General features: G+C 39.0%; 2 protein-coding genes and 1 long non-coding RNA gene across 3 annotated transcripts; 1 reads left to right on the top strand and 2 right to left on the bottom strand.

Annotated features, from left to right (window-relative positions):
- Positions 1 to 1539: 1539 nt before the first annotated feature.
- On the top strand, positions 1540 to 12814 carry PYROXD1 (pyridine nucleotide-disulphide oxidoreductase domain 1). The gene is made up of 12 exons (XM_068190470.1): positions 1540 to 1660; positions 2847 to 2927; positions 4289 to 4408; positions 5534 to 5662; positions 6473 to 6546; positions 7176 to 7336; positions 7955 to 8055; positions 8871 to 9000; positions 9842 to 9954; positions 11086 to 11208; positions 11457 to 11594; positions 11930 to 12814. Exons 1-12 carry the CDS (start codon positions 1580 to 1582, stop codon positions 12176 to 12178), a joined length of 1500 nt encoding a protein of 499 aa, XP_068046571.1. The 5' UTR covers positions 1540 to 1579; the 3' UTR covers positions 12179 to 12814.
- LOC137474172 (uncharacterized) lies at positions 3946 to 10784 on the bottom strand. The gene is made up of 3 exons (XR_010999212.1): positions 10291 to 10784; positions 8926 to 8967; positions 3946 to 4336 (listed from the first exon to the last, which is right to left on the bottom strand). It is a non-coding gene; the product is annotated as an uncharacterized lncRNA (long non-coding RNA).
- Positions 12267 to 26379, bottom strand: RECQL (RecQ like helicase). The gene is made up of 14 exons (XM_068190469.1): positions 26307 to 26379; positions 25010 to 25207; positions 22981 to 23160; positions 22370 to 22476; positions 21223 to 21421; positions 19615 to 19781; positions 19143 to 19224; positions 17937 to 18085; positions 17732 to 17849; positions 16975 to 17113; positions 16167 to 16258; positions 15638 to 15857; positions 14432 to 14561; positions 12267 to 14239 (listed from the first exon to the last, which is right to left on the bottom strand). The coding sequence occupies exons 1-14, from the start codon at positions 26320 to 26322 to the stop codon at positions 14051 to 14053; spliced, it is 1986 nt and encodes a 661-aa protein (XP_068046570.1). The 5' UTR covers positions 26323 to 26379; the 3' UTR covers positions 12267 to 14050.
- Positions 26380 to 26752: the final 373 nt, after the last annotated feature.

Below are 26752 nucleotides of genomic sequence, written 5' to 3'. Positions count from 1 at the left end.
AAGAGTAAAGCTTAGCCTTTATCCCTACTGCCAGATAGTGGAAACAGTTTTAGCCTTTCACTTATGTTTCTCATCCTTTTTTCACTCACATTTCCTGCCTTTTTCCACCTCGTTTTTCCCACCCTTTCTTCACTCTGTTTTCCCCCTCTTTTCCCCCTCACCTTTCATGTTCTTTTTCATCTCCTTCCTGACCTTTTCCACTTCTCATTTCCTTCTATTTTCTCTCTCCCCTCCTATTGAAACACTTTAAATGTCAGAAAAACGGATTTTTTCCTCAATTTAAACTCTTAAAGCCAAGGGATAACAGGGATTCACTTGAAATTTAAGCCTTAAGATGATGAAAATGGGGAGTTTGCCCTCAACTCAAACCCATAAAATGGCATCATAAGGGTTTTCTCCTTCCCATTAAACTAGAAAATAACAATTGTCCATCAGCTGATGGGCAGGTAAGTCGTGGAAGAGAGATTTTCCTTCAACTGATACCCTTAAAATCATGGTGAAGGGGAATCCCCTCCAATTTAAACACAGCCAGTAATGGAAAAGGAAGTTTTCCCCTCAAACACCTCTTTTCTCTGGGGTCACTGGGATGGGACTGAGGGCACTTGGAAGGGTCTGAAGGCACTGGGATAGAACTGGAAAGATGAATTTGAAAGAGAAAGACAAGAGATCACCCCTGCACCCCCAGGTGCTACCCCACCTGCTCAGGTGTGCTGCTCCCTCTCCTGCGCTCTCCTGGGGCACAGGGACTGCCCTGGCCCTCCTCATCCTCACTGACCACACCTGGGGCTGTATCACCCCTCCTCATCCTCACTGACCACACCTGAGGCTGCCCAAATCCTCCTCATCCTCACTGACCACACCTGGGGCTGTATCACCCCTCCTCATCCTCACTGACCACACCTGAGGCTGCCCAAATCCTCCTCATCCTCACTGACCACACCTGGGGCTGTATCACCCCTCCTCATCCTCACTGACCACACCTGAGGCTGCCCAAATCCTCCTCATCCTCACTGACCACACCTGGGGCTGCCCTGGACACTGATTTTCGCAGGAATTTCACTAAATCCCACTCTGAGTCTCACTCAATAAACGGAGCAAGCCTTGCTGCTGTTCATATTACATATGAAGCTGCCTAATATGCAAAAAATCTGAGGGAAAATGGAATTTATAGGGATATGTGTGGAATTTATAGGGATTGCTGCTACAGAGCGTGCCTGGGGGATGGTGTGGGGGAAAACCCGGACTGGGTTTCCTGGAGTAGGGAATGGGGGAAAACCGGGACTGGATTATACCAGAATACGGAATCGGGGAAAACCCGGACCGGATTTAGCCGGAACACGGAATGGGGTAAAACCTGGACTGGATTACAGCTAGATCCCGGAATGGGTGCCAGACGGGGTCTGATCCCCGTCGTTTGCCAAGAGCCGTACAGCAGATAGTAACACACGGCACCGAAAAACCAAACCGGCGGGGAAAGGCCGCTTCGGGGCGGCTGCATACGCGCTCACGCGTGCCCGCGGGAGGAGAGGAAGTCGTGCCGCTCCTGCTCGCCGTAGGCGGGGCCGCGCCGGGCGGGGCGATGGCGGGGCCCGGCGGCGCGGCGCGGGGCCGGTTCGCCGTGGTGGGCGGCGGCATCGCGGGGGTCACCTGCGCCGAGAAGGTAACGGGGCCGCGGCTCTCCCTCCCTTCCCCCGCTCCCCGCCAGCCGGGAATTGTCCGCAGGGATGCGGGAGGCTCCCCCAGCCCGTGGGGAGCCTCGGTGTGCCGGGCCCTTGGCGGCCCTGTGCTGCCGCCTGCGCCGGCTGAGAGCGGCTGGAAGCGCCCCGCTGCCCGCGCTTGTGCGCGGTCATCGAAACAGATCTACCCTGTAATTGCATAAGTGTTCGCATGTAGTACTTCCATACTCTGCCCTACACTCCCCTAATCCCCGTGTCTTAAAAATAATTCGTCTCGCTGGAGAAAACACAAGCCAAGCGCAGCCCCAGGGCAGCAGAGCTGTAATGTAAGGATGTTTTTCTATGTAGAAGTACTTCTCCAGAGGTTCAAAGCTGATAAGGTTATTTCGAAGCAGGTAATGAAACGCTATTTTTCGAACACATATAAATAATATATGTTCCTTTTCCGGGTTAAGTAAAGGTGGCCCGTCCACCTTGGACAAATCCGGTAGTGTGGTCCAATTTGGTTGTAAATTGACGCGTTATGAAATAATAGGTTCTGTCCCTACTTACTATCTTCTACCTAACTGGCTTGTGGCTGCCCTACGCTCCTAGCTGCTGTCTAATTTATTGATAATTAAAACAAATATAAAACACTACAAATAAAGAACATTATGTAACAATACAAGAACAACAAATAATAAGAAAAACCGTAAAAAGCAGTAATAAAACAAAACAAGCTAAATGCATCTACCTTGGGTTATGTAATTTTCTAGCCCTACTGGCAAACATATGTACAATGTCCACAGATGAGAGGAGCGCTATCGTGGAAAACGTCTCTGCAGTTGTCACTTGCCTCGACTTAGAGAGGCCAAGAACATTCAAAAGTTCAAAGTTCCCTTGGTGCCATTTCCCCCCACAGTCTGATCCATCAGATGGCCTTTGGAATATTGTGACAATAGTCCTTTACACTATGGCTGCAGTTCTTGAAGGTATATTTATGTGTGATTGAAATAAATGTTGTGCCTCCAAATTCTCTTCAGTCCTTATCCTTCTGTTATCCTGCAGTAGTGCTTTTTCAATAAGATTCTACAAAATCAAAGTAATGTATTAGCATACTGCTTTTCACCAGTAGTTTTACTGTGTTAAGTCTGATGATGACTCTCATCGTGGTTTCTGTTTCTTTACAAGCTGGCTGCAGAATTCCCATCAGAAGACATTTTTTTAGTGACAGCTTCCCCAGTTATAAAAGCTGTAACTAATTTCAAGCAGGTAAGAGAGATTTTTCTTACAGTAAGACATGTTCAAAGTTTATTTGTGCAGATAATTTAGAACCAGTGGGGAAGATGCTCATGAACTTTGAGCTTGTTTTCATATTAGTGTGATTGCAGTGGTGTTAGTAAGACTGATGAGCTATTTTACAGTGATTAGTAATTGGTGAATATACACACACCATTCAGGCAAAGGTTAAACCAGGTACTTACGTGGCTGAGGTGTGTTTACTGAAGCTTTATTTCACTGCTCTATTAGTGAGTGACCTTTCAGAAGCACTGAAATGGTATCATAGTCTTGCTCATGTTTGAATTTGGGGCAGAAACAGCCTTCTGACAAGTAGCAAAAGAAGGGATAGCCTTCTGGGGAATTGATTTGAGCTTTGCCTACTCCAGCAGCTGCTGATTCAGTGCCATCTTTCCTGCTGGTTTGAAAAAGAAAATCAAATGTATGCATAAATTCAGATTTGTGGCTAGTAGGGTCATGAAGCTAAGTCTGAGAGCCCTCTGTGGGATTGTTGAAAGAACATCCAACTACAGAATGCTTTCTGAAAGTGCTGAGTGTCCAGTAGAGACATTTGCACAGCGCAGAGATGTAAAGTCTGTAATTCAGATCAGCAGAAATTTACATATCTGAAAAATAAGGGAACAGCTCAGCACTATTGGAAGGCAGAAGCATCTAAGTTTTGGACATGAGCATCTTAATTTCTTTTTGAATTGCAAGCATGGTGTGGCTTCTGGCTCCTAGCTGTGTTCCAAACTCTGAATATTCAGTAAAGTAGCAGGCCTGGATGTTTCCATGCAGCCACTCTCTTTTGGATAAAACACAAAACTGTCATCATCATTTGAATGTTTTTCAAGTTCTGGCTTGCCTCTCTGGGGTTTTAACTTGGTTTATGCTTGTTTTCTGTTTGATGTTGTCCATCCCCCCTAGGTCTCTAAAATATCAGGTAGTGGCTCTGGATGAGTTATTTTATCAAAGTTACAAAAAAGAGAAAAACCAGGATTTTAACATCACGTCACATAAATGAAAAAGCAGTGTTAACAACTCTGATAATACACTTCTTTATGGAATAAAACATTGTAGCAGTTAGAGCAACTGCCAGGGTTCTCCATTTTTGCTTAATCTCTATCTTTAGGATTAACATGTAGTACTTTGACTCTTCAACCAGGAAGAGGCATGAAAAGATTCTGTATTGAAAAAGAAACTTTTAGCAGTTACGTGATAACACATTTTCAGACAATATGGGCTTTATGTGGTGACTTTTTTACTATAAATGAACACAGCACCTCTGTCAAAAGCTTTAGAAAAAGAAATGGGTAAATGATCCATATTTTTGAATACTTTTCTTTCTCCTACAGGTCTCCAAAACACTTGAGGAATTTGATGTCGAAGAGCAACCAAGTTCCCTATTAGAAAAACGATATCCCAATATTAGAGTTATACAGTCTGGAGTAAAACAGTTGAAAAGTGATGAACATGTAAGCTAATGTTTTCTTTTTTATTTGGTTTTTCAAGTTATGTATATAAAAATAAGAAGTAGCTGAATGTTTTGGGTGAGAAATTTTGTTCAAGAACATTTTGGTTATTGAATTGATAAGTTACCAAAATTACAAGAAAATATTTCCTAATTCTAATTTCACTTACTTCTTTACACTGTTTTTCTAGTAGAAATATATACAGAGGACAAAAAAAATCTTGAAAGAACCAACATTTCCACTTTTTCTTCCTTGTTTAGCAGGAAATACATTGCAAATATCAACAATGGACAGCATGTACACACCCTTGTTAGCTCTGTGTCAACATGTTATTTTTCACTTCAGCATGTATGAGAAACTCACATTCACATCCCAAACTGGTTTTGGTCACTTTTAAGGTTTGGAGATGTAATTCCAGGTAGATTCTGCTAACATTCTGAATCCAATTGTTTTCTTATAGCATTACTAGGGTAGTGTTTTAATATAGGTCTTGGTGGACACCAATAATTAATCTATGTGGATTTGGAGGCTCTTTTGCCCAAAACCACTTTGAACAATGCAGCTTCTGGATTGCAGAACAACAAATAATGTCATAAAATGTTAAAATTTAAGGTCTTTCTCAGAATGACATAGCTTGTTTAGTGCCTTCACTTTTTCTTCAGCAAAGAACAGATTTCTAAACTGTGTCCTATCCTGTGCCTGGTTAACTCAGAGCACAGCAACTGCTGTTGAAATGTTTGAATGGGATTCTCAATTGCTAATGTACAGCAGTGCATAGTTCTGTTCCTTGGGCCTGAGGGACATTTGTCACATAGAAAACACAGAACTCTTTCAGCACAGCCAGTGAGTACAAAGTGCCACCCAGTGGTAAACTTGATCTTGCTTCGAGTGCACTGTGTACACTTCCCATTTTATTGGTCACTTATTTGTGGTGGGTGTGGTGGGAATAAATGACACACAGTCAGGAAGAGTATGAAGCCTTGTTCCTTAAGAAGCCCCTTACAGCTTTTAATATCTGCAAATTACTGTGACATTACAGAAAGAGAAAGCTGATGTGCTCTTAGATGTCTTGATTTAGATTAATTCTCTTAGGTGAATTGATTTTTCTTCTCTCTTCGCTGCTAACAGAAAATTTACACTGAAGATGGGAAAGAATACATATATGAAAAACTTTGCCTGTGTGCTGGAGCCAAACCAAAATTAATTGTTGAAGGGAACCCGTATGTATTAGGAATCCGGGACACTGACAGTGCACAGGTAATTGTGTTTGGGAATTAAAAATGTGTAATATATTCCTGCATCTGGTGCAAAATACCAGAATTATTGCGGAGTGAAATGGAGAAAAAGGAAATAATTTGTTATTATATATTCTTAAATAGGAACATTTTCACTAGCAGAAAAACAGCCTTATAATGCCACTAAATTGATGTCACTTTATTTGTTAAGTTTATAGATAGCTCATACACATTATTTCTAAAACGATAATATGGAATAAACAATATTTTTTTCACCCTCCAGGCATAATCCAATTGGAAAATGTAAAGAAATTTCCCTGGGAAGGTGTGTGTGGTACCTGGTACAAACGGCTGCTTTGTACAGTGGAAAGCTACTGAAGGAATGATTTATTCTCTTGTAGTTCTACTGTAGCTTCTCCTCTTTGTACAGAAAAGAGTTAGAAATAGTCAAAGATGTGGAAAAGTTTTCACCTGAGAAATAACTTAATAGACTAAAAATTAAGCTTGGAAGGCAAAGGTGAAGTTTCACTGCTACAGGTCTTCAGAATTAGAGGAGGCAGTGTGAGCACTGCTGTTCTGTAACATGGAGCTGCCATTCATCAAATAAAGCTGGACCTTGAGGATAAAAAAAGGAGTCACATTTTCAAAGAATCTGAAGTGAAACTGAAATTGTTTGTTACAACAGCAGCTTCTGTTACAGGTCTCAGCCTAGCTAGATGTGTATCAATAGTCTGAGAAAATCAAGACTAAGAGCAAGAAAATACTGGAAAAGATATGGTTGATCAGTATGAGGGAACATGCTCTAATTGACATTTTTCCTTTCTTAATGCAGGCTTTTCAGAAGAATTTGGCTCAAGCTGAGAGAATAGTGGTGGTAGGAAATGGTGGGATTGCCCTTGAATTAGTGTAAGTGAACAAAAAATACATAAATAAAATCTTGAACAATGCAATGCTAAATCTAGTGTACCTGAGTTTGGGAGAAGGTTGACTTATAAAATTTTATCTCTTAGAACATTTAGTAGCAAAACTGATTACAGGTTTGTTTTTTGTTTTTTGCAACATAGTGTTTTTTACTGACACATAAAATTAGGAAAGCTCCAGTAGAAGCTTTGACACATAGATATCAAGAATATTCAGTTCATGTTCCACATAGTGCAAACAAGATCCAAGTGCAAACAAGATCCAAATGCTTGTTTTTGACAGTAGGAGTCTGGCAGAAATGCACTTATTTTTCATTATGGGGAGAAGAAATAGTAATTATTAGTATTATAAATTTGATCTGCCCCCCCATCCCCTACCCCAGTTCAGTCAAGGTTGTGTTGGTGAGAAAATATGACTTGTGAACTTGAAGAGATTTTTTTTTTTAAATGGGTTCTTTATGTAAATATGTAGAAGTGGATTTGATAGGTTGGAAAGTCTTGGATCCCCTAGTTCTGGCTTCTGGAAGGAAACTTGACACACTTCTGCTTGTGTTGCTAACAGTCAGCTCCTTTTCAGGCAGTCTGTCACTTTATCCCTTGTTTAAATGCCCACAGGTATGAAATTCAAGGCTGTGAAGTAATCTGGGCTATCAAAGACAAAGCCATTGGGAATACTTTCTTTGATGCAGGAGCAGCTGAATTCCTCCTTCCAAAGCTCACTGCTGAAGGCCAAGAGACTCCAATTGAGTGTAAAAGAACCAAGTACACAGTGGAAGGTATGGGGTTTAGCTTCCTGACACTGCAGCAGCAGCATTTCATATTAAAGACAGTCTTAAAAACAGTCAATTTAGCAACTTGGAATAAGGCTTACTGTTATCATTAATGACATTTCCTTCTTCAAAAACTGAGAGTAGAAAAGCAACATAAAAACCCATCCCAAATTTATGCAGACAGAATGTAATAGTTTCTTGTGAGCTGTAAAAAAGTGCTTACCTTTGTGCCAAATTTATATTAATTCCCTGCATTCCTTCTGTGAAGAACTTGTTCTATTTTTTGTAATGTTTTGATGTGAACTCACCATTATATAAGGAGGAGCTGTCACATAGTAAGACATTGGAGGAGCAGATGAAATCGCACAGAACATTATTACAGGTGGAGTGAAACTGCAGTCTCAGAAACAACAATTAACTAGCACTGCATGAACACATATCACACAAACATATGTATGACCAAAGTCATAACAAAAAGAAGAGCGTGGCTCTAGACATCAGGCAGGAAGAATAAGGATATTACACTAGATGGTATTTTTCTATTAATTGAGAATCCTCGTTCTGAATTCTGAAGACAAGGCAGTATGCACACTAAATCTGATATACTCCATGTCTTTTCTTCAGGAAGTGAGGAGAAAGGAAGACCTACAGGAGCATCTGACAAGCTGGGCAGTGCCTTAGGCCCCGACTGGCACGAGGGCTTACACCTTAAAGGGACTAAGGAGGTATGGGTATAACCTTGCTGGCATATTTATTTGAATGTTGTGGGCATGAGCACTGGCAAGAGTTTGCAATAAAGCAAAAATCCTCACATTTGATTTTTTTTTCATTTATGAATTCCTGAACTGTTAGGTGTTTGCATCTGTTTTGCATTTAAAAAATGACCTGTCAAGGATGATCAGACATAGACCAGCTAAAGGATGTTTAGGATATTTAGCAGCTTAATCAGTGATGGTTTGGCTGTTGAAGGCTGTGGAACTGTATTTGTGTAGTGGAGAATAAAATGACACCCAAATTCACAAAAGAATTTAGAGAAACAGGTAATTTTCCAACTTCTGGCTTGAGATCAGAATATGGTTGAAATGTGGGTCAATGGTACGGAATATTTTTTCTTTTTACAGTGTTTAGAACATAAACTTATTATTGTTACCAAAATTTAATTCATGATAGAAAAACAAAGGATTTGCAATCCTGAAAGACAGAAAAGATGAGTTTAGTTTATTCTGTTCTGATAAGGTTTGAACTCTCTTCCTGTAAGCTTAGGGGGACCTGAATATGTTTTCTGGCATGCCAGAAAAATCTAATTGTTAGGAATTTTCAAGGAACATCAGATACCTGTTGAAAAAGCAGGTAAATTGCCATTGGCTATGGTTAAACCTGTGCCAAAATGAGGAAAGTGTGGGAATCCAGTTAGTGGGCTGAGATATATTGTGGGGGGTTTTCCACTTTAGTAATATCAATTTAGGTGAAGATATCCTTGCTATTCTCAATCTTGTGATCGCTAATCAATATGTTTATAATTCTGTCATTTTTTCTTTAGTTTTCTCATAAAGTACATATTGAAATACTGTGTGAAGTAAAGAAAATACACTTACAGCAAGAATTTATCCAACTGCAGCGGACTTCCTTGACTTTTCCTAAAGGAGAGAAAAATGTAGAAGCAGATGAGGGTGAGTGCCAGTGCTGATAAGACCTTGAAGATAGATCGGTGCTGGAGCATGTTTGATCTTGTTTGCTGTTTTAAAACAAATACAGTTTTGAAAAATAAATCTTTTATCTCTATAATTTGAGGCCTAGCAGTTTACAGTAATCAAATTTATGGACTGCAATTAAATTACAAAATTTTACAGGTCAGACACTTTTTTCCACAAAGTAACCAAAATCCTGTATGCAGAATATTCCATCCTAACAAAATCCATTAAATATTTTAATAGTAAAGTTAAAACAGGAGAAAAAACATTTTAAAACAGGAGAAAAAACACCAACATTTTGTATCAAAACTGAAATAAACCTTCCAAATAGAGGAAAATATTCCCTTTTTTAAAAATGAATAATTATGCCTATAATTTCCACTGAATTAAAATGAATATTTAAAATACTATTTTAGTAATCTGTTACTTTCAGCACAAGTCAAATCTGTGCCGTTCTTTTGCTTTTGAGGCACTTCTGTGCATCTGTAAATTTCTACATAAAAGAATATTTGGCAACTGCATACTTGAGAGAACATCCCACAGTACACAGAGGGCTTTAATTTAGGAAAATTTTGAAGAAAGTTATTAGTAGGAATTGGAGCTGACATCCAAAATATTTTTTCTCTAGTTCTGAGCGATGTTAAGAAAAGTTATAGGTAATCTCTGATAATTTTTTTCATTTTTAATCTTTCTTTACCAATGCAGTTACTTCAAAGGTTTTGTAGGTTTTTTTTTTTTTTCCCTTTCATATCTTAAGACATAATTAATAAAATAACTTCAGTTGGTTACATTCTTGGGGCAAAATTTTCCCCTTTTTCAGTGCTGTGGCCTGTATATGTGGAATTAACTAATGGAAAAATTTATGGATGCAATTTCATTGTCAGTGCAACTGGGGTTGTGCCAAATGTTGAACCATTTCTGGATGGCAATAATGTAAGTATATTGGTTTCTTTTGAAGCTTTTCAAATAGGGATAAAGAAACCTCTTCTGCTGGTTTATGCTTGTGTTTTGATATGAAACATGGATTGCTAAAGATTTAAATACTGTGCACCATCTCAAAATAAGGCAGGTTATGTTGATAGTGAGATATCCAACATGATACAAGTGTATTTGATTTGTGGTCTTGGTTTATTATGTTTGTTCCCCAGGTGTTTATATATAGTACATATGCAGTATTAAGCATGTGCAGAGAGAAAAGCCTCTGTATAATTGGCTAATGTGGCAAAAATATAGAATAATTTCCATGTTAGTTCTGTACCATAGTCTTACCTTACTAATCTTGGTATTTGCTCCTGGAAAGAAAGCAACTATTTCCAGTACTTTTCATCTGGGACACTGAGCTGTCAAGGGGCTCATGTTCATTAAGAGAAGTCAGCAACCAAATGTAGATGGTGATTCCAGAGTTCATAACTGCCATGTGAATTTCCACACCTCAAGATCATTTTGTTTCTGTGTTCAGTGCCTGCTCAGCAACAACTAAACATCCCTGGGTTATTAACACTGTTTTCATCACAAATCCAACAAATAGCCCCATACCAGCTACTACCAAAAAATGATCCCATAAAATACCAGGATGTTGTGGTATTTCAGGTTAAGTGGTGCCATCTGATTAGGAAGTAAAAGGCTGTGCTCTGGTTAAAGAAGGAAATGCTGAAAACATAGATCTGATGTTGAGCCATGAGATATTTCCAGGCCTATGCTATAAGCTTAGATCAGGAATTAAGTTTTTGCAATTTTAAAAATTTAAATTTAAAAAAAAAAAAAAATTAAGTTTTTTCTTGCCTTGGCAAGTAAAGTCATCTCTTAAGACTGGGTATCCTGTAACACACAGTGTGATTTGGAATTTGGCAAGCCCTGTGACTTCCCTGCCTAGGTATCAGTAATAGTCCTTTAAAAACCTGTGCTGTGCTCTAGAAATAATAATAACAGTAATGCCTTGTACCTTCCATGGAGCTCTTGCCACTCAGCATACGGTAAATAATAAAGGAACAGCTGATTGCTGAAGGGGGAGGGAGTTGGATGCCTTGCTGACTTGTTTCATGGCTGATGTGTGAACCCCTTCAGTTTGTTGTGGGTGAAGATGGAGGACTGAAGGTAGACAAGCACATGCACACGTCGCTGCCAGATGTGTTTGCAGCTGGAGATATCTGCACGGCAGCGTGGGAGCCCAGCCCCGTGTGGCACCAGGTACATCCTCGCACGTGGGATCCATGGGGAGTTATACACCAAGGAGGGAAAGGTTAAGCCAGCGGATAGTCCTGGGTGGTTGGTGACTGAGTTTCGTGGAGGTGGCTGGAAACCAAGCTGGCCAGCCCTTCTGAGTATTAAAAACAAAGTATTTGTTTTGAGTATTTGTTTGAGTACTCACTGCAGTGAGTGTGGTCATGGCACAGTGATGGTCTTGTGACTTAAATCTTCCCAATTTTCTCTTCCAGATGAGGCTGTGGACCCAAGCTCGGCAGATGGGATGGTATGCAGCAAAGTGCATGGCAGCAGATGCTTTAGGGGAATCTATTGATATGGATTTCAGCTTTGAACTATTTGCTCACATTACAAAATTTTTCAATTACAAGGTCAGTGCAGTCTGATAGATGTAAACTACTGAGTAACACATACTGCTTGCTTATATTCACTTGCTGACACTGAGCAGATGCTTTGAGAAAACAGGTTTCTTTGTATAGAATTAATCCTAGCTTAGATTTTCTCCATTTGAACTAATCTGTATGATATTTCAAGGGGAAGATTTTTGAGTCCATTGTGTGTTTGCTAGCCAGCGATGGGTGGAGGGACCCTAGGGACAAATATTTCCCTGTTTGCATCACTTTTGAGGCCAAGAACTATTAGCAGCAGAAATGCTAAAAGGCACTGCAACATTTTTATGAGAGCTTTTCCCTTTTCCTTCTGCTAGGTGGTGGTTTTGGGAAGGTACAACGCCCAGGGCTTGGGCTCAGACCACGAGCTGATGCTGAGATGTACCAAGGGCCACGAGTACGTGAAAGTGGTGATGCAGAACGGCCGAATGATGGGAGCTGTGCTCATTGGTGAAACAGACTTGGAAGAAACCTTTGAAAACTTAATTCTAAATCAAATGGATCTTTCAGCCTACGGTGAAGATCTCCTAAATCCAGATATTGATATAGAAGATTATTTTGATTGAACAATGCCCCCATTCCCATTTTGTATGAAGCTTTGATACCAAGTCATACATCTTAGGAAACTGTTTTCTCAGGATTATCAGAAATGAGGGATAAATGCAATCCTCTATTAAGATTTTGGGTTGATCTTGCCAAAATACTGACTGGTTACTGCCACTGGTACCAGCTAATGGTACAATCTCTGTCGAGCTGGCCCAGATGAACAGAGAACAGTTTTAGGGCACAGGGTGCTCAGAGCTGTTGCTGCCTGGAATGTGGGTTGCAAATATATGGCCTTACTCAGGTTTTTTTTTCCTCCTTTTCTTCCCCCCATAAGTTTACTTCTGAAATAAATGTATTTTGTACTCAGTTAAGTACAGAACACAAACTTTGCACAATGAAAGCTAGGATGAGATGTCAGTTGAAAGCAGTTTTTTTAACTGCTTGTCCCTTCAGCTGTCCAGGTGTTGGGGTAGAGCTGTACTGTACTGGATAATGCCAGCCCTGGACAGCAGTTGTTTCATCCTGGCTTTTGATTTTTTTCTACAGCTGCTGCCTGAGAGTTGCTATTTATTTTGGGTCAAATTTGGAACAATTTATTGTACTCAATACAAAGCTGGCAGTACATATTGAGACTTGTCCCAGACAAATCACTTAATGTTTTTTAAGAGAATGACTGTTTTTAACTAAATTTTCAATTTTTGGTAAAGGTCTCAGCTAAAGGATGGGTGAAAGATGATAGGCTTTTAGTCACTGTCACAATTTTACCAGAAGAATAAAGATGAGAGCATGTTCTTAATGATATTAGTTTTATATTTGTTATACATGTAAGTGTAAGAGAGAAGAACTAAAAAGCAACCACCCAGAACTTGCATTTATTAAATGAAATTGAACATGCCTTTCTGATCTTTGACTAAGATGTTGAAAGTAAGAAAACAAAACTGAATCTAGTAGTCAGCATATGTGCCTGAGAATGCACTGCAGGCAGCAGTAACTGTTCAAGTGTATCCTAGGCTGGCAGGTTGTCTTGTGTGTAAACTTAAATTTAGGTACTTCTGCCAAGCACAGAAGTCACAAATTTCTATTTGAATAACAACCTAGAGAAGTCCAATTTTAAGAGCAACAGACATATTTCAAAGGAATAAATACACAATCACTCATAAATACATACAATATTTCACTCAAACATGCCACAGAGGGTGTAGGGACACGTCTCTACTCTGAACTGCAGAACTGCTGGAACAACCAGCCCTGGCACAGCAGCAGCTCTGACCCAGCCAGGGCTCCAGAGGAAGGATGCTGGAGCATCCCAGTCTCCAGCTGTCTGATGTCACTCCCTGGGGCTGGTGACAGCAGCTGCCCTCGGAAAGCAGTGCCCTGGCTGCAGTGGAGTCACTGGTGAAGAGGAAAGTCACCTGCACAGCAGGCAAAAGGAACAGGAGGTGACAGGGCCTTCATGCAGAGCTAAGGACCATCAAGTCCTGTGCTGCAAAGGAGAGAAATCTGAAGAGGACTCTCAGGGGAGCAGTGAGTGGAGACTCCCACAGGAAGGAAGTCTGGAAACCTCTGCGTGTCTGACAGTCCTTTCCAGGCTGCCTGAACCTGCCACAGTGTTACTATATACTACACATCCAAAAGAGTTAAAAAGGCAACGTGGTCATTATATAGGTTTTGTAATCATTGCTGTATCCTAAGATATGCACCAATTATTTTGATATTAAACACTTTTTCCTTCACTACTAGCCTTCTAGACTTGACAGTTTTTAAAGATATTTGTTCCCTGTTCAGTGTTTTATTTAATAAAAATACCACTACTAAAGCACAAACTGAACTTGCACGCTGCATTGTCCATGGAGCAGCAATCATGATTAGATCCTAAATGTAGTCTGTGACGCTCAGTCAATAACCACTGGTTGGTCATTTGCACCTGCCTGAAGCTTAGGCTTCTTTGCTTTTAAGTTAGGACCACAGCTGGGCCGTTTATGTTCCTGTGATTTCTTCACCACTACATCTTGGACAGTCTTTGATCCACTCTGGGCATTTTCTCTGCTTCCTTTTGAATTTGAAGATTGAGATGGTTTGACCTGTAAGATTTAAGAGTTCAATTAAAATTCTAACATTGTTTTCCTCCTTTTTCCATGTTCCCACACAAGACAGAAGATATTTATGAGGTTGATTGCATTACTACAAAACATGTTTTGAGCAGATACCAAATCATTAAATTAAGCTGTAATGGAGAAGATACCTATATGGCAAATCAGACCAGATCTAAATACCTTGAAAAATCTTTTGCTGTTTGTTATCCCTTCTATGGTGATGACGTGTCCCTCGTTTTTCAGCAGCCAGGCTTTTGGTCCCACCTTCAGGTAGGATATTGTAGCAAAGGCTGTGAAGCTGAAATCCTCCCTGCATGAATGAAATCACTGTTACAAGGGAAGGCTGGAGACAGGCCAGAATATGCAGGGGGAAAAAAAATCATAGAATCAAGGGTAGAAAAGACCTCTAAGATTATCAAGTCCAACCCAGCACTGCCACTAAACTATGTCCTCAGGTGCCATATCCTGGCACCTGAACACTGTTCACAAAACATGTGGATAAAAAAAAACATGTCCCAGGAATGGTGACTCCACCACTTCCCTAGGCAGCCTGCCTAGATCTCAACAACTCTTTCCATAAGGACAGGGACACATTAACCCTTCTGATGGATGTTCCAAATAGCAGCTTCATTCTGCTTTATCTAATCAAGTAGACAGTCAGGTGACTTTAGACCTACTCTGATCAACACTTGACATAATTCAGTTTGTGGACCTTGACACACACAAAAACACTTAGATGCACACTTGTCAATCTCTTGAAACACATGGAGGAAAATGAGGAAAAAAAAGTCATCTGCTCACCCTCTTAATAATGTTAAAAAAAGCTGTACAGAGAGATGCAAAGAAAAATTAAGTCAAAATAAAGGGATTAGATATATGTAGATATTCTTAAACTTATAAAATTATATGAGAAGACAAAACATAGCACACAGGTTGCAGAGGCAGCACTGTTGTTAGTTCCACTATGCTTTCTTAAAATTTCTGAGTACCACTTTTCACATTAGCCAGTCTTTCCTGACTTAAGATATCGTGTGGGCAACCCCATTTGCTTTCCTTATCCATGGAATGTGAATGAGATCTGTATGAACTGCAGACTTCTCCAAAATTATTCCTGCTGCAGATTTAAACATTCTACCTGAATACAGGAGACCCCAGCTTTTTAAAATTGCCTGAGATGTAGCATTTCAACTGTTCCTCCAACTTCTGAAATGGAAATATAGCAATACTTGAAGGGTTTTTAAAACTACATTAAATGCATCTGAAATAAAAACAAGACTACAGAATGTATCCATTAATGTTATACAGAAGTAACAAGAGAGCAAGGAAAAATTACTACAAAATGTTAAAAAACCAAAACAAAGAAAACAAAGTAATTATCTTACATACTTCAGATACTGTTGCAGCAGTAAATGGGCAACAATTCTCTCCAGCTCCTCTCGAGGGTGCTTGGGTGGAGTAACTTCAGGGACCCTGAATTTGGACACACCTTTCCCAGACCAGGCATCGATTAATTTCAGTGGGGTGAGTTTCTCACTCATGCTGTCAGCTTGCTCAAGGATCTTTATTAGATCCCTGCAGTATCCTGTTACATCCATCTTCTCACACACTGCAAGTAAAAGTCAAGGAACATTCATATAGAAAGCTCTTTGTAGTTGTATATATAGTTATATGTAGTTATAAATACATACATTTGTGCTATATAATAGCAAGGCTTTTTTTTTTGTTTTGCTTTTAAATTAACTTGGCAACAGTAGGCCACCAAAAACTGATATTCATAACAAAATCTGCACCTTGAAAACAGTCAGTAATACAAGCACAAAATTACAAGCACAAGGTCAGAAAATTTGCTTACAGTTTTTCTACACCAGGTACTTCTTTAAATCAACTTTTCCCATGTTCTCTGTCCTTTACCTACCATTCTCTCTACAGCAGTTATCACACATTCTGTTGCAGTTTGCAGAATCCCACACCTCATCGAAGTGGTGGGCTATGAGCACCCGGTGACACCTGAAGAGCAGAGAGCAGAGGGGGGCTATAGATCCCAGGTGGATATGTAACACCTGCCTTATACAGCATGAAAATGGCAAAAAAGGTTCTAGGGACAGCTCAGATCTCAAAACAAGCACAAAAAATTACCAGAGGAAAAATCAGAGAACAAATACAGCAACACCAGTATTCCCTATCAGCTATGCCAATACCAATGTAGGAACAGTTTGGCTGAAGCACAAGAGTATAATCTGCAGTTTTAAGAGAATGAAAAATGGTAAGAATATGAACTCATTGCTACACTGAGGCCACAAAAGGTTTTACTAGATGCACCAGTTGTCCACAACACAGATACAGATGTTTTCCATGAAGTATTCCAGGTATCACAGTGAAGCAGAAGAAGCAGCAAACACACGTGGATTCCTATGTGACCATTAAACACTGTAGCTTAGAGTCAAAACCACAGAACTCCAGTATTTCCTCTGAGTGGGATTTGAAATCCAAACAGTGTTTGTTGACAGACATTTCACCTCAACATAGCCACTTCCAGAACTGTATCCTGAAGCTGGTAAGTTTGTTCCTGTTTTTATAGGTGGTTTTGTTTGGTGATGGGTTCATTTTGGTTTTGTTTCAGAGGTTTGTTTTGTTTTGTTTTTTTCTTTCCAAACATCACCTAAAAACCCCAACAAAATTAGCCCATTTAAAAACTAAGCAACCAAGCCACCACGGTAACTTACTTGTTCATATTTTGGCAATAAGACACCATATCATACAGCTTCTCTTGGCCAACATTTTCCATCACCACCATTGAGCTGATTCTGAATATATCTCCAAACCCGTAATACAAAATGCAGTCAGCTTTTTGGTCATCTCTACCTGCAATGCATTCAAATGAACAGATAATTACAATTTCAACCAATTGCCCCTCAAGTTCCTTGACACCACATAGATTCAAATCTGCCTTTAAAAAAGTAATGAGATAAACAAGATCAAAAAAACCCAAAACACTGCAAAATGTTTTTGGGGGTAGAGTTTGGCCATAACAGGTATTTAGTGCTGCTAAAAATTGATCAATCCTTAAAATTCCCCATCCCACTTGTATTTCTGAAATTCATACAGTGATTAAACATCATCTAGAGGCAATCTGAGCAGATCACACATCCCAGGTGCTATACAAAATAAAAAAACTAAAATTGTATATCAAATCTGTATCATATTATTCTGGTAAGACACAGATTTGATAGAAAATCAAGTATTTAAAAAATGCTGAGTGGAGGTCTAGATACCCAGTTGTTATTTGTTACACTGCAGTAGAGGCCCAGTCATGAATGCAGTTTATATTTAAAGCCTCTTTACAGAGGCAGTTTCATTGCACCCTTTGAAAACTGTCTCAAAGGCAAGAGACTTAGCACAAATGCCTGGAAAACTGAAGGACAGTTTTACTGGTATAATGGATGTAAATGGCAACTTCGCAAAAGCCACTTCCTGCAATACCTGCACGTCCACTCTCTTGGTAGTAGTTTTCCATTGACTTGCTCATAGAGTGATGAATTACAAACCTCACATCAGGTTTATCAATTCCCATGCCAAAAGCAACAGTTGCCACTACAACCTGTGAAAAAGAACAAGAAATCATCAAGATACCAAACAACAATTTGTTTAAATAAAACATTAAGTCCATGTAAAGTATTTACTTAACCTGGATTTGATTTGTTGCCCATCCTTTATGAACTTTGGTTTTATATTTAGCATCCATGTTTGCATGGTAAGTCCCTGCCTTGATTCCCAGTTTCTGCAAACTCATAGTAACTTGCTCAGAATCCTTCTGAGAAAAGCAGTAAACAATTCCTGCACAAAAGTGAAAGAGGCCTCATTGTAATGCCTTAAAAAGGCCAAACTATCCCAAATACTTAAAAACAATTGTGAAAGCTTTATTAGCTTGTGAAATAAATAATTAAAAAGCATTATACAGTCTTTGTGCCTATGTAGTCCATAGTATTGTTATTCATGAAGGAAAATTCAGTTATCAGCTTGGACCTGAAGGCTAAAGAGGAAATACAGGTGCCAATCCATAGAACCATGGAAGCATTCTATTAATGTTCAAGGAAGACAATGCTTTTTAAAGGGGTGCTATGCCTTATGCAACCCAGCATACAACAACATCTATAGCATCTCACATGAGGTTTCAGTTAGATCTGCCTTTTATCATTAGTCAAGCTGGGCTAAGTCAGGGATTAAACACAAAGCCATGTGATTTTTGATCATCTTAGCACAACTTCTGCTCAGGGAGCTGCTCCTCCAGCCACAGTGCTCCAAGCAGAGACAGGGACAGACTGCTGCTCCAGAACCTGGGTTCTGCTGCCTTGGCAAGATGTCTCTCCTCTTTACTTCCACTGCAGAATTTATTGATTACACAAGTTCAACTTTTACAATTCTGCATTTATCTGCAATTCACCCCATAACACCTATTCTGGGCACTGAGTAACAGATGACTCTTCTGATCAAATATGAAAAAACATGTTAAAGATAACAAGTATCCTAACACATGGATAATAAACAATGTGTGATTTAAGAACACAGAGATCACCTTTTCTGAGCCTTGCTTTTACAATCTTAAACCCTCCTATTATTACCTATGTAAACATTGTTCTATAGACATCAACATTCCAGTTCAATACTTCAGAAGATACAAGTAAACAGTAAAGACATTTAAACATTAATGAATGAAGAGAGAAATTATTCATGGTATAGATCTTACTAAATTTCATTTATTCTAATGCTGGATGTTTAATGTAGGCTGAAGGCAGAATTTCTCTAGATGCTTCAAGATCATTTGAAAACATCCCAACATCCTTGCAATGCTAAAGCTTATGAAAGAACATGTGTCTTTTGTGACACTTTTTACCTGACAGTCCTTTGTATCTTCCATTAATGGTCTTAACTATGTCCTCAATGAAATCTTCATTATTTGAAGGCTTATGCCGAACCTCAAAAATATATTAAGCACATGTCAGAGTTCAAGTGGGCAAACAGTCTGCCAAACATCCTTATTTTACTTTTTCCAGTATAATAAATATAACTATTCTGCCCTTAAAAAAAATTTACTATATTCTTTTTATGAACAGTCAGATTACAACTCAAAAGTCCATTGAAAAATAAACCCCAAAACAAACCTGCAAGTTTTCCCCACCAAGAACGATAAAGAAACCTGCGGCCAAAGTGAAATTTCACAGAATTCACAGCACAACAGAATAATTCATAACCTTTCTGCCATCATAGGATATATTTTCCAAAAGGGTGAAGCAGTCTGAGCCTGCTGCCTGTCCCTCTCCCAGCAGGAGACAGCACAACAGCACAAACCAGGTAACAAGACATACCTCATAGAAAAGGTTGGGCCGATTGAAGGAAGCAGTAAAGGTAATGCACTTCTGAACGTGCAAAATGTTCTGAGCATCCTTTAAAACGTGATTGGTAGCTGTTGCTGTCAATCCAATCAAGGGAGTATTGGGAAACTGTCTTTTCAGGATACCAAGAGACTTGTAGTCTAAGCAAGAAAACAAAAAGGGGAAAGAAAATGATTTCTCATACCACAAATGCAAACTTAAGGCATTTATGTAGATAGTATTTAATGGGGTAATACAACAATAAATGTTATTACTGCTAATCTACTACAGAACTAATTTATACATCCAAAGGAAGTAACAAGCAGGTTGCACTTCGCAAAAGAGATGTCGTCTAACTGAATTTTAAAGAATCAATTACAGAACCATTTGGTTTGGAAGACACCTTAAAGACTATATTGTTCCAACCCCCTGCCACAGGCAGGGACACCTTCCACTAGCCCAACGTTGCTCAGAGCCCCATCCAACCTGGCCTTGAACACATTCCAGCGATGAGGCATCCATAACTTCTCTGGGCAGCCTGTGCCAGTGCGTTACCACCCTCACAGTTCTTCCTAATACCCAATCTAAACTCAGTTTGAAGCCATCCTCCCTTAGCTTGGCACTCCAAGCTCCTGTAAAAAGTCCCTCCCTAGTTTTCTTTTAGGCTCCCCTCCAGGTATGGAAAGGCTGCAATTATCAGTCACAATTCAGAAGGCAAAAGTGTATGGAAATAGAAATTCTTCAAAAGTTAGAAAGATATGTGTGGCATTGTATTAACCAACATTCAGGTTATTTTGCAAACAGCATTCGGGTCATTTTTACAACAGCTTTTGAGTAAACACAGCTTTTCTAATAAACAAGCAATGTGGAATTTGGATACATAGACCAGAGTGTAATAACAAAAAATGTTTAAAGGCTTCGTACTGCTGCCTTCAAACAGAAGTGCAGCCAGAGGTATATATCCAAATTCCACACTGCCTATTGAACTAGCCTAGCTCTTGGCTCAGGCACCACTTCTTAGCTAAACTGCTAAGAGTGACTTTACAGTTAATATTGCTTCAAATCAGGTTTTCTTTCAAAGACAAAGAAACAGCAACAGAATATTGCAATATTCTACAATCTCCAAGACAGAAAAAAATTGAAGTACACTTTCTTTCCCTATAAGTGAAGGGCATTTGTTTCCACTTGCTTTAGAGATGATTAAAATATATCATGAATTTACAAAATGCTCTATCTCCTTCATCAGAAGTGCTAGGGAGTAGTGTACAGGATGAGACTTTCACGTAGCAGTAGATTAAAGGTAACTATTGTTCATATTAAAGATGCCAAGCAAAACCTTTGATTTTATAAAGCTCCAATTAAAGTAAGCAGAATAAATAATTTTTCAGAATACTAATAGCAAAATCTATGTTGAAATCATCATTTGCATGAACTTAGCTCCTGGATGATTTATGAATTACAGTCCTTGAGCTAACACAGGCATGTGTCACACATTAAGAATGCACTTAACACATGAAGGAAGCAGCTGGCCTTATTTAAGGCCCAGGTCATTATTCACTGATGCCAGAACAGCCCAGCAAAGGGGATTTCTGAGGAGCATACCAGGCCTGAAGTCGTGGCCCCACTGACTGCAGCAATGCACCTCATCCACAGCAATGCGAGCCAGGCACCTGGCCTGATAAGCCTTCTCCAGCTTGGACATGAACATTTTGCTCTTCGCAATCTTCTCAGGGGTCACATAAATGAGCTTCAGTTGTGAATTCCTCTTCAGCATTTCTGTGTGGACCCACTTCACATGTTCCTGTTCAAAACAAAACAAGACAGCAGGGGGTAACAAACTGGGACAACACACTGAAGTTGCTTAGTGCTAAGGCTCTTAAGAGGTGATTAGCAATTTATAAGGTGTAATTATCAGAGAATGATTAAGTGTTCCACGGTATTGACCACTATGAGCCTTTGTAGAAGATCACTGTATAGAAAATGGTCGTTTTAATACTTAGAAAATCCGTGATGGAACTTTGAAGAAGCAAAGTGTTGAATATGTGTCTTTGCTTCATCGGGTGGTATCAATATTTCCCCAATAAACTGTGATGTACCAAACCTCCCTGTGACACTACAAGTGTAAAATAATTCCTTGCACACAACAAGGTTTTTATTACTGAGTTTGCAGAGCATTCTGCATCAAAGCAGGCTTCAAGTTTGGCACATTGCATCAAGCAGTGACTTATCAAATCCAGTGTCATGTGCAAGTTAATGATCACAGCCTCCTGCTAGTCAGGAAAATAACTGTAAAAAAGCAATTGCCTAGTATGAGACTGGGAAATGAGTTGCTTCTTGGCCTCTGGATCAAACAGCTAACCACCCTATAATAAGAGATAAATAATTATATGTAAAAGCCTGCACTGCTCAACATGGTAGTAGAGGACAAAAATCACCTACTCCAAGTCTAGAAACTGAGTAAAAATATACAACACGCATCAGCCAAAGGCACGTCACACCCTCTAAACAGCCCCAAGAAATCTATTTATTCCACAAAAGGTGTTGGTTCCCATGTGGTGTGGTGTTGTCACTAAAACATGAACACAAGATGCTTAATCATACTTAATCACCTTACCCATATCACAGCACCCTCCTGGCCAGAGACTGTTGCTAGAAGAGCATTAGCTGATAAATCTGTCTCATCCATTCAACATTCACAGGTAAGAAGACACCAGCATATACACCACAAAACACGTGAACTTAAACACACCTTGCTGCTTGAGGCATTTAATAAGGCTGCAGAGATACCAAGCTGTTCCAAAACCATAAGCTGATCTTCCATGAGAGATATCAAAGGACATATCACCAGTGTGAAACCTGTAACAATCAATCATTGTGCAGTTCAGATGTCACAAATATCTCCTCTAATTCTTTTTTACTGATGCATCAGTCCTGCTCTGAAGAAACGGCCAAACGTAAGCTTAAGATTCATACAGAGCAGAGGATTCCCCTCCTGGATAGCTGACAAGTGAGTGCCAGATCACACGGGGATAATTCTTATTAAATGTCCATAACATACACCTCCTTTTAAGGTCTAGACCAAAAACACAACTGAGCTCCAACAGATAGAGTATAAAGATATACAAAACAAGCTGGATATCTGTGTCATGAGGTGCTGATTTGCCACAGAACTAGGAAGTGACAGGGAGTGGTAAATTTGGCCTTTTTAAATAAGTAAACTGCCAGTGCAATTGGATGAGCTATTAAAAATAAACCAACCAAACAAAAACTACACCAAATAATGTTCATTCTCCAAATAACTAGAAAAGGGAGAAAATAAATCTAACTCTTTTTATTATGTCCATTTTTCCCCTTACATACCATCGGAACAGACAGCTGGTAACTGGTAACAAAGGCTCTTTCCACCACCTGTAGGCATGACAAGAAATATATCCTTCCCTGCCATTGCAGCATTTACTGTTTCAAGTTGCAGTGATCTAAACTTCTGGAGTTTAAATTTGCTCTGCAGTGCAGTTTTGATCTTCTCATACCATGGAAAATCTGTTAAGGGAAAAAACAAACTCAACAAACACATTTCATAAGCAAATTAAAATACAAGAAGGCGTAGTAATTTACATATTCAATAACTAAATCTAGCACTGACACAATTTTAGATCTGGGAAAGTGTTTAAAGATTCATAATGGCACAGAAAAAACTCCAAACAACCTGAGTCTGGAAACACCATATTCTAGGGTGGACCTTTGAAAACTCAAATTGTAAACCCGATTCACCTCCAGACCAAAGCAAATGGGTGTGAACTAATGTGAAAAAATGAAAACAGATGAACTTCAGAGTGCTAATGATCATGTTAACTCATTAGTCCAAAATAACTAGAAATAAGAACCCCACCTTGAAAACAAATAAAACCAGACACTGAGCCCTACAATAGTTACTCAAATGCTTCCTTCATACAAATGCAGCAATTACAAATAGTATAAAGAAGGAGGGATACCATTTTTCCATATATTCCATCAATAATAAGCATTTATTAAAAAAATAAAGAGGGGGAAAAGTTGTTTAATCTTCCCCAAAATCAACACCCCAACATGCTTATAATAGTTTTTTCTTTTCTTCAATAAAGACCTAAAGACTGCATTTTTAAAAGATGTAACACTGTAAAAACTTAAATTATACTTCCTGATGCATCTTTTTGGTACTATTAAAATTAAAATGCAGTAAAACTGTGGGAGGTCCAAGTTACACCACGTGCAATTCAAGAATTAATTTTGGGACTTGAGGTGACATTGCAAAGAGATTTACAAAGAGCACAGTTAAAATCCAAGGCTCTCTGAAAAAAAGAAAAGCCTCCTACTGGCCTCCATGAGCTTTATACTGGGGAAAAAAATTTAGCTGCTGCTCGTTTAATACATACACAGCAGCTGATTGCAAAGACATTAATTTTCAAAGCACAGGAGGTGAGAATAGAACTACACAAACCAAATTATGTGTTCAATAGAATAATTTGCAATTATAAAGTATCAGTATTCTTACATATGCATAATACTCAAATACAGATAAATACGGATTCAACTACAACATTAATTTCATTTTTAAAAAGCCAAAAAAGCGTATATATATATATGTAATAGATATAGGCATTTACAAATTGAAAATTAAATTAAAAAGAAGAAAAAAATTCATAATATCTGAGTCAAATTTGGCAAGGTATAACATGGCCAAGAAGCAGCAACTATTCAGGACCTCACTTAATGTCTAACTTGAAAGACAGCAGCCCTCCCACCACCACGAGGAACTTGCCACTTGCACTAATTCTACAATAATAATGTATTCTTGGTTATTTTTGGCAGTCAGCATCTATCTAATTTGCATAAATTTGGTAAGACAGTGAGGCTACATGACACATCACAAACACTACCAATGTCCTCACTCAAGCAAGGGGAAACATAAAACCAGCAAAAACCAACTCTTAAGTGCAGAATTGCAATATTGTCATTATCAAATCCCGAGAAAATCTAAAGCAACTTGTTCTAAAATAGAAACAAGGAGAAGTATTGCAATATAAGCATTTAGTATACAAGTATTGCAATAAAAAATTACTCTGGGATTCTAAGAGCAAATCAGATCAAATAGTAACTTTGCAACAAGCAAAGAATTAAAGTAGTTATAACAGGCCATTCTGACAGAACAGAATTCTGCCCAGAACAACTCAAGATTAGTGTTTAGGAATGTCCAGTGAGACAAGTATAAACAATAACCCATTACCCTGGTATGTCAGCCAGCTGACTAAAATTAAATAGGACAATATCATAATCCAAACAAAACTCTGCGGTTTTCCCAACTGAATTAGTTCACCCTTCTGTTAAAATATTAGGCTTTGACTCTGCAAACCTTTTTTGTTCCATTCCTCAGCTGATGTTTCAGTGTCTTTACTTCCACCTGCCTCCAAGTCTCCTGAGGACTGTTTTATCATATTCTTTACTCTCATCTTCTTTTGAAGGAGTTCCTGCTGCTTATCCACAAGCTCTTGTATCTGCATCTCCACTGCTTGCAGCTCATTCTCAATGGACACCAGCACCTCCTCTAGCACTGCAGGGAGAAGCAAGGAGAAGGCACAATAGAGACCACAGCCATGTGCTGATGCCAGTTTTAATTGTATTAACTGTACTCCAGCCAATGATCAAGTTGTTAATAGAAAGCATTTGTTTACATGCGAGAAGCAACATTAACATCAGCAAGTTAAACTCCTCTGGAGTTGAAAACAAGATCATTAGCAACAAGCTGTGTTTCATGCACCAAGATCTCCCTCCTCCACAGAACAAGAGGATCTGCTGAACATCAGGGTTTGGATGTAGAGGGAAAATGCTTTTACAGACACAAGCCATCCTTCACATGTGAAAGAAGTGAAGCAAATGCTCCGCAAAAGCTCGGGTTACACGAGTGACTCTTTGGCAGGAATTTGCCTCTTTCCATCCCGGTATGCATGTATGTGGACTGCAGATTGTGTTCTAGAATCCAGTCCCTGGAGTTTAAAAGAATAATTAATACATACACCTGCATGCCAAGCATGAATTCCAGAGCCAGGTCAGAAAAGCATCAGAAGGAATTACTTCCTCCCCCTCACCCAGAAAAACCAAGAGATTCTGGCCCATCCAGAGCAGATATGGTAATATGGTTAGGGAAACAAAAATGTGTGATATGGAAAAAATATCTTCTTCTCAAATAGCACAAGATGGTGACAGCTGTCTTCCTAAATGCCTACTGCTACTCAGCAGAAAAGAGCTAAAAGTGTCTTAAAATATGAAGCACGTTTTTAAAATATTGAAAACCAAGTAATTTCCTTGACAAACTTGATTTTCATCATACAATAACTTGGGTTGGAAGGGACATTAAAGCTCATCTCATTCCAACTCCCCTACCACTGGACCAGGTTGCTCAGAGCCCCATCCAACCATGCCTTGAACACTTCCAGGGATGGGGCATTTTGGTTTAGTTTTACCTAAGAAATAAAAAGTTATCCAGTAAAAGAATTTTTTTCTTCAAATCTTAAGTATAATAGCACAGACCCCACAAACTCTTTTATGTATGCATTAAATCAATGTAAATAACAATCAGTAACATCAGGTGATTGTGTCTTGTTAGCTAAGAGACAGCAAAATGAACATATGGAATACTAATTATGGATTACCTGCAACAGCTGTCATCTTTGGAGATTAAAGAACGTTATCTTTAGGAGATCTTATTTAACCAAGAAACTGTCACTAAAAAGAAAATGAAATAAGTACATTTTAAAATATATTTTATAAGTAAATTTTCTCAACTTAGAATAAATTTACTGCAGGACATTCTTCATTACCAGAGCTGTTAATGTAACAGTTTAAGTACTGGTTAATTTAATTCACTCACATAAAGAAGCCCCACTAGATGACAACTGCTTTTTCCCTTCTGAAAAATGGATAAACACAAATTCACAACCAATTCCCAAGGCCACAGCTCACCAGACGTCTAAATGAATCCAGGTGAATTTTAATCAAGTCGTACATTTCCTGCAAGAGGAATGCTCTAACGTAGACCAGTCACTCACCAAGTGCCTATCTTCATTTTTGATCTCTTCAAAGATTATTTTACAGAGAA

Source organism: Anomalospiza imberbis, chromosome 5 (assembly GCF_031753505.1).
Source record: "Anomalospiza imberbis isolate Cuckoo-Finch-1a 21T00152 chromosome 5, ASM3175350v1, whole genome shotgun sequence".
NCBI classification, from domain to species: Eukaryota; Metazoa; Chordata; class Aves; order Passeriformes; family Viduidae; genus Anomalospiza; species Anomalospiza imberbis.
The sequence above is the reverse complement of the archived record's forward strand: the minus strand, read 5'-3'. Positions and strand labels throughout refer to the sequence as shown.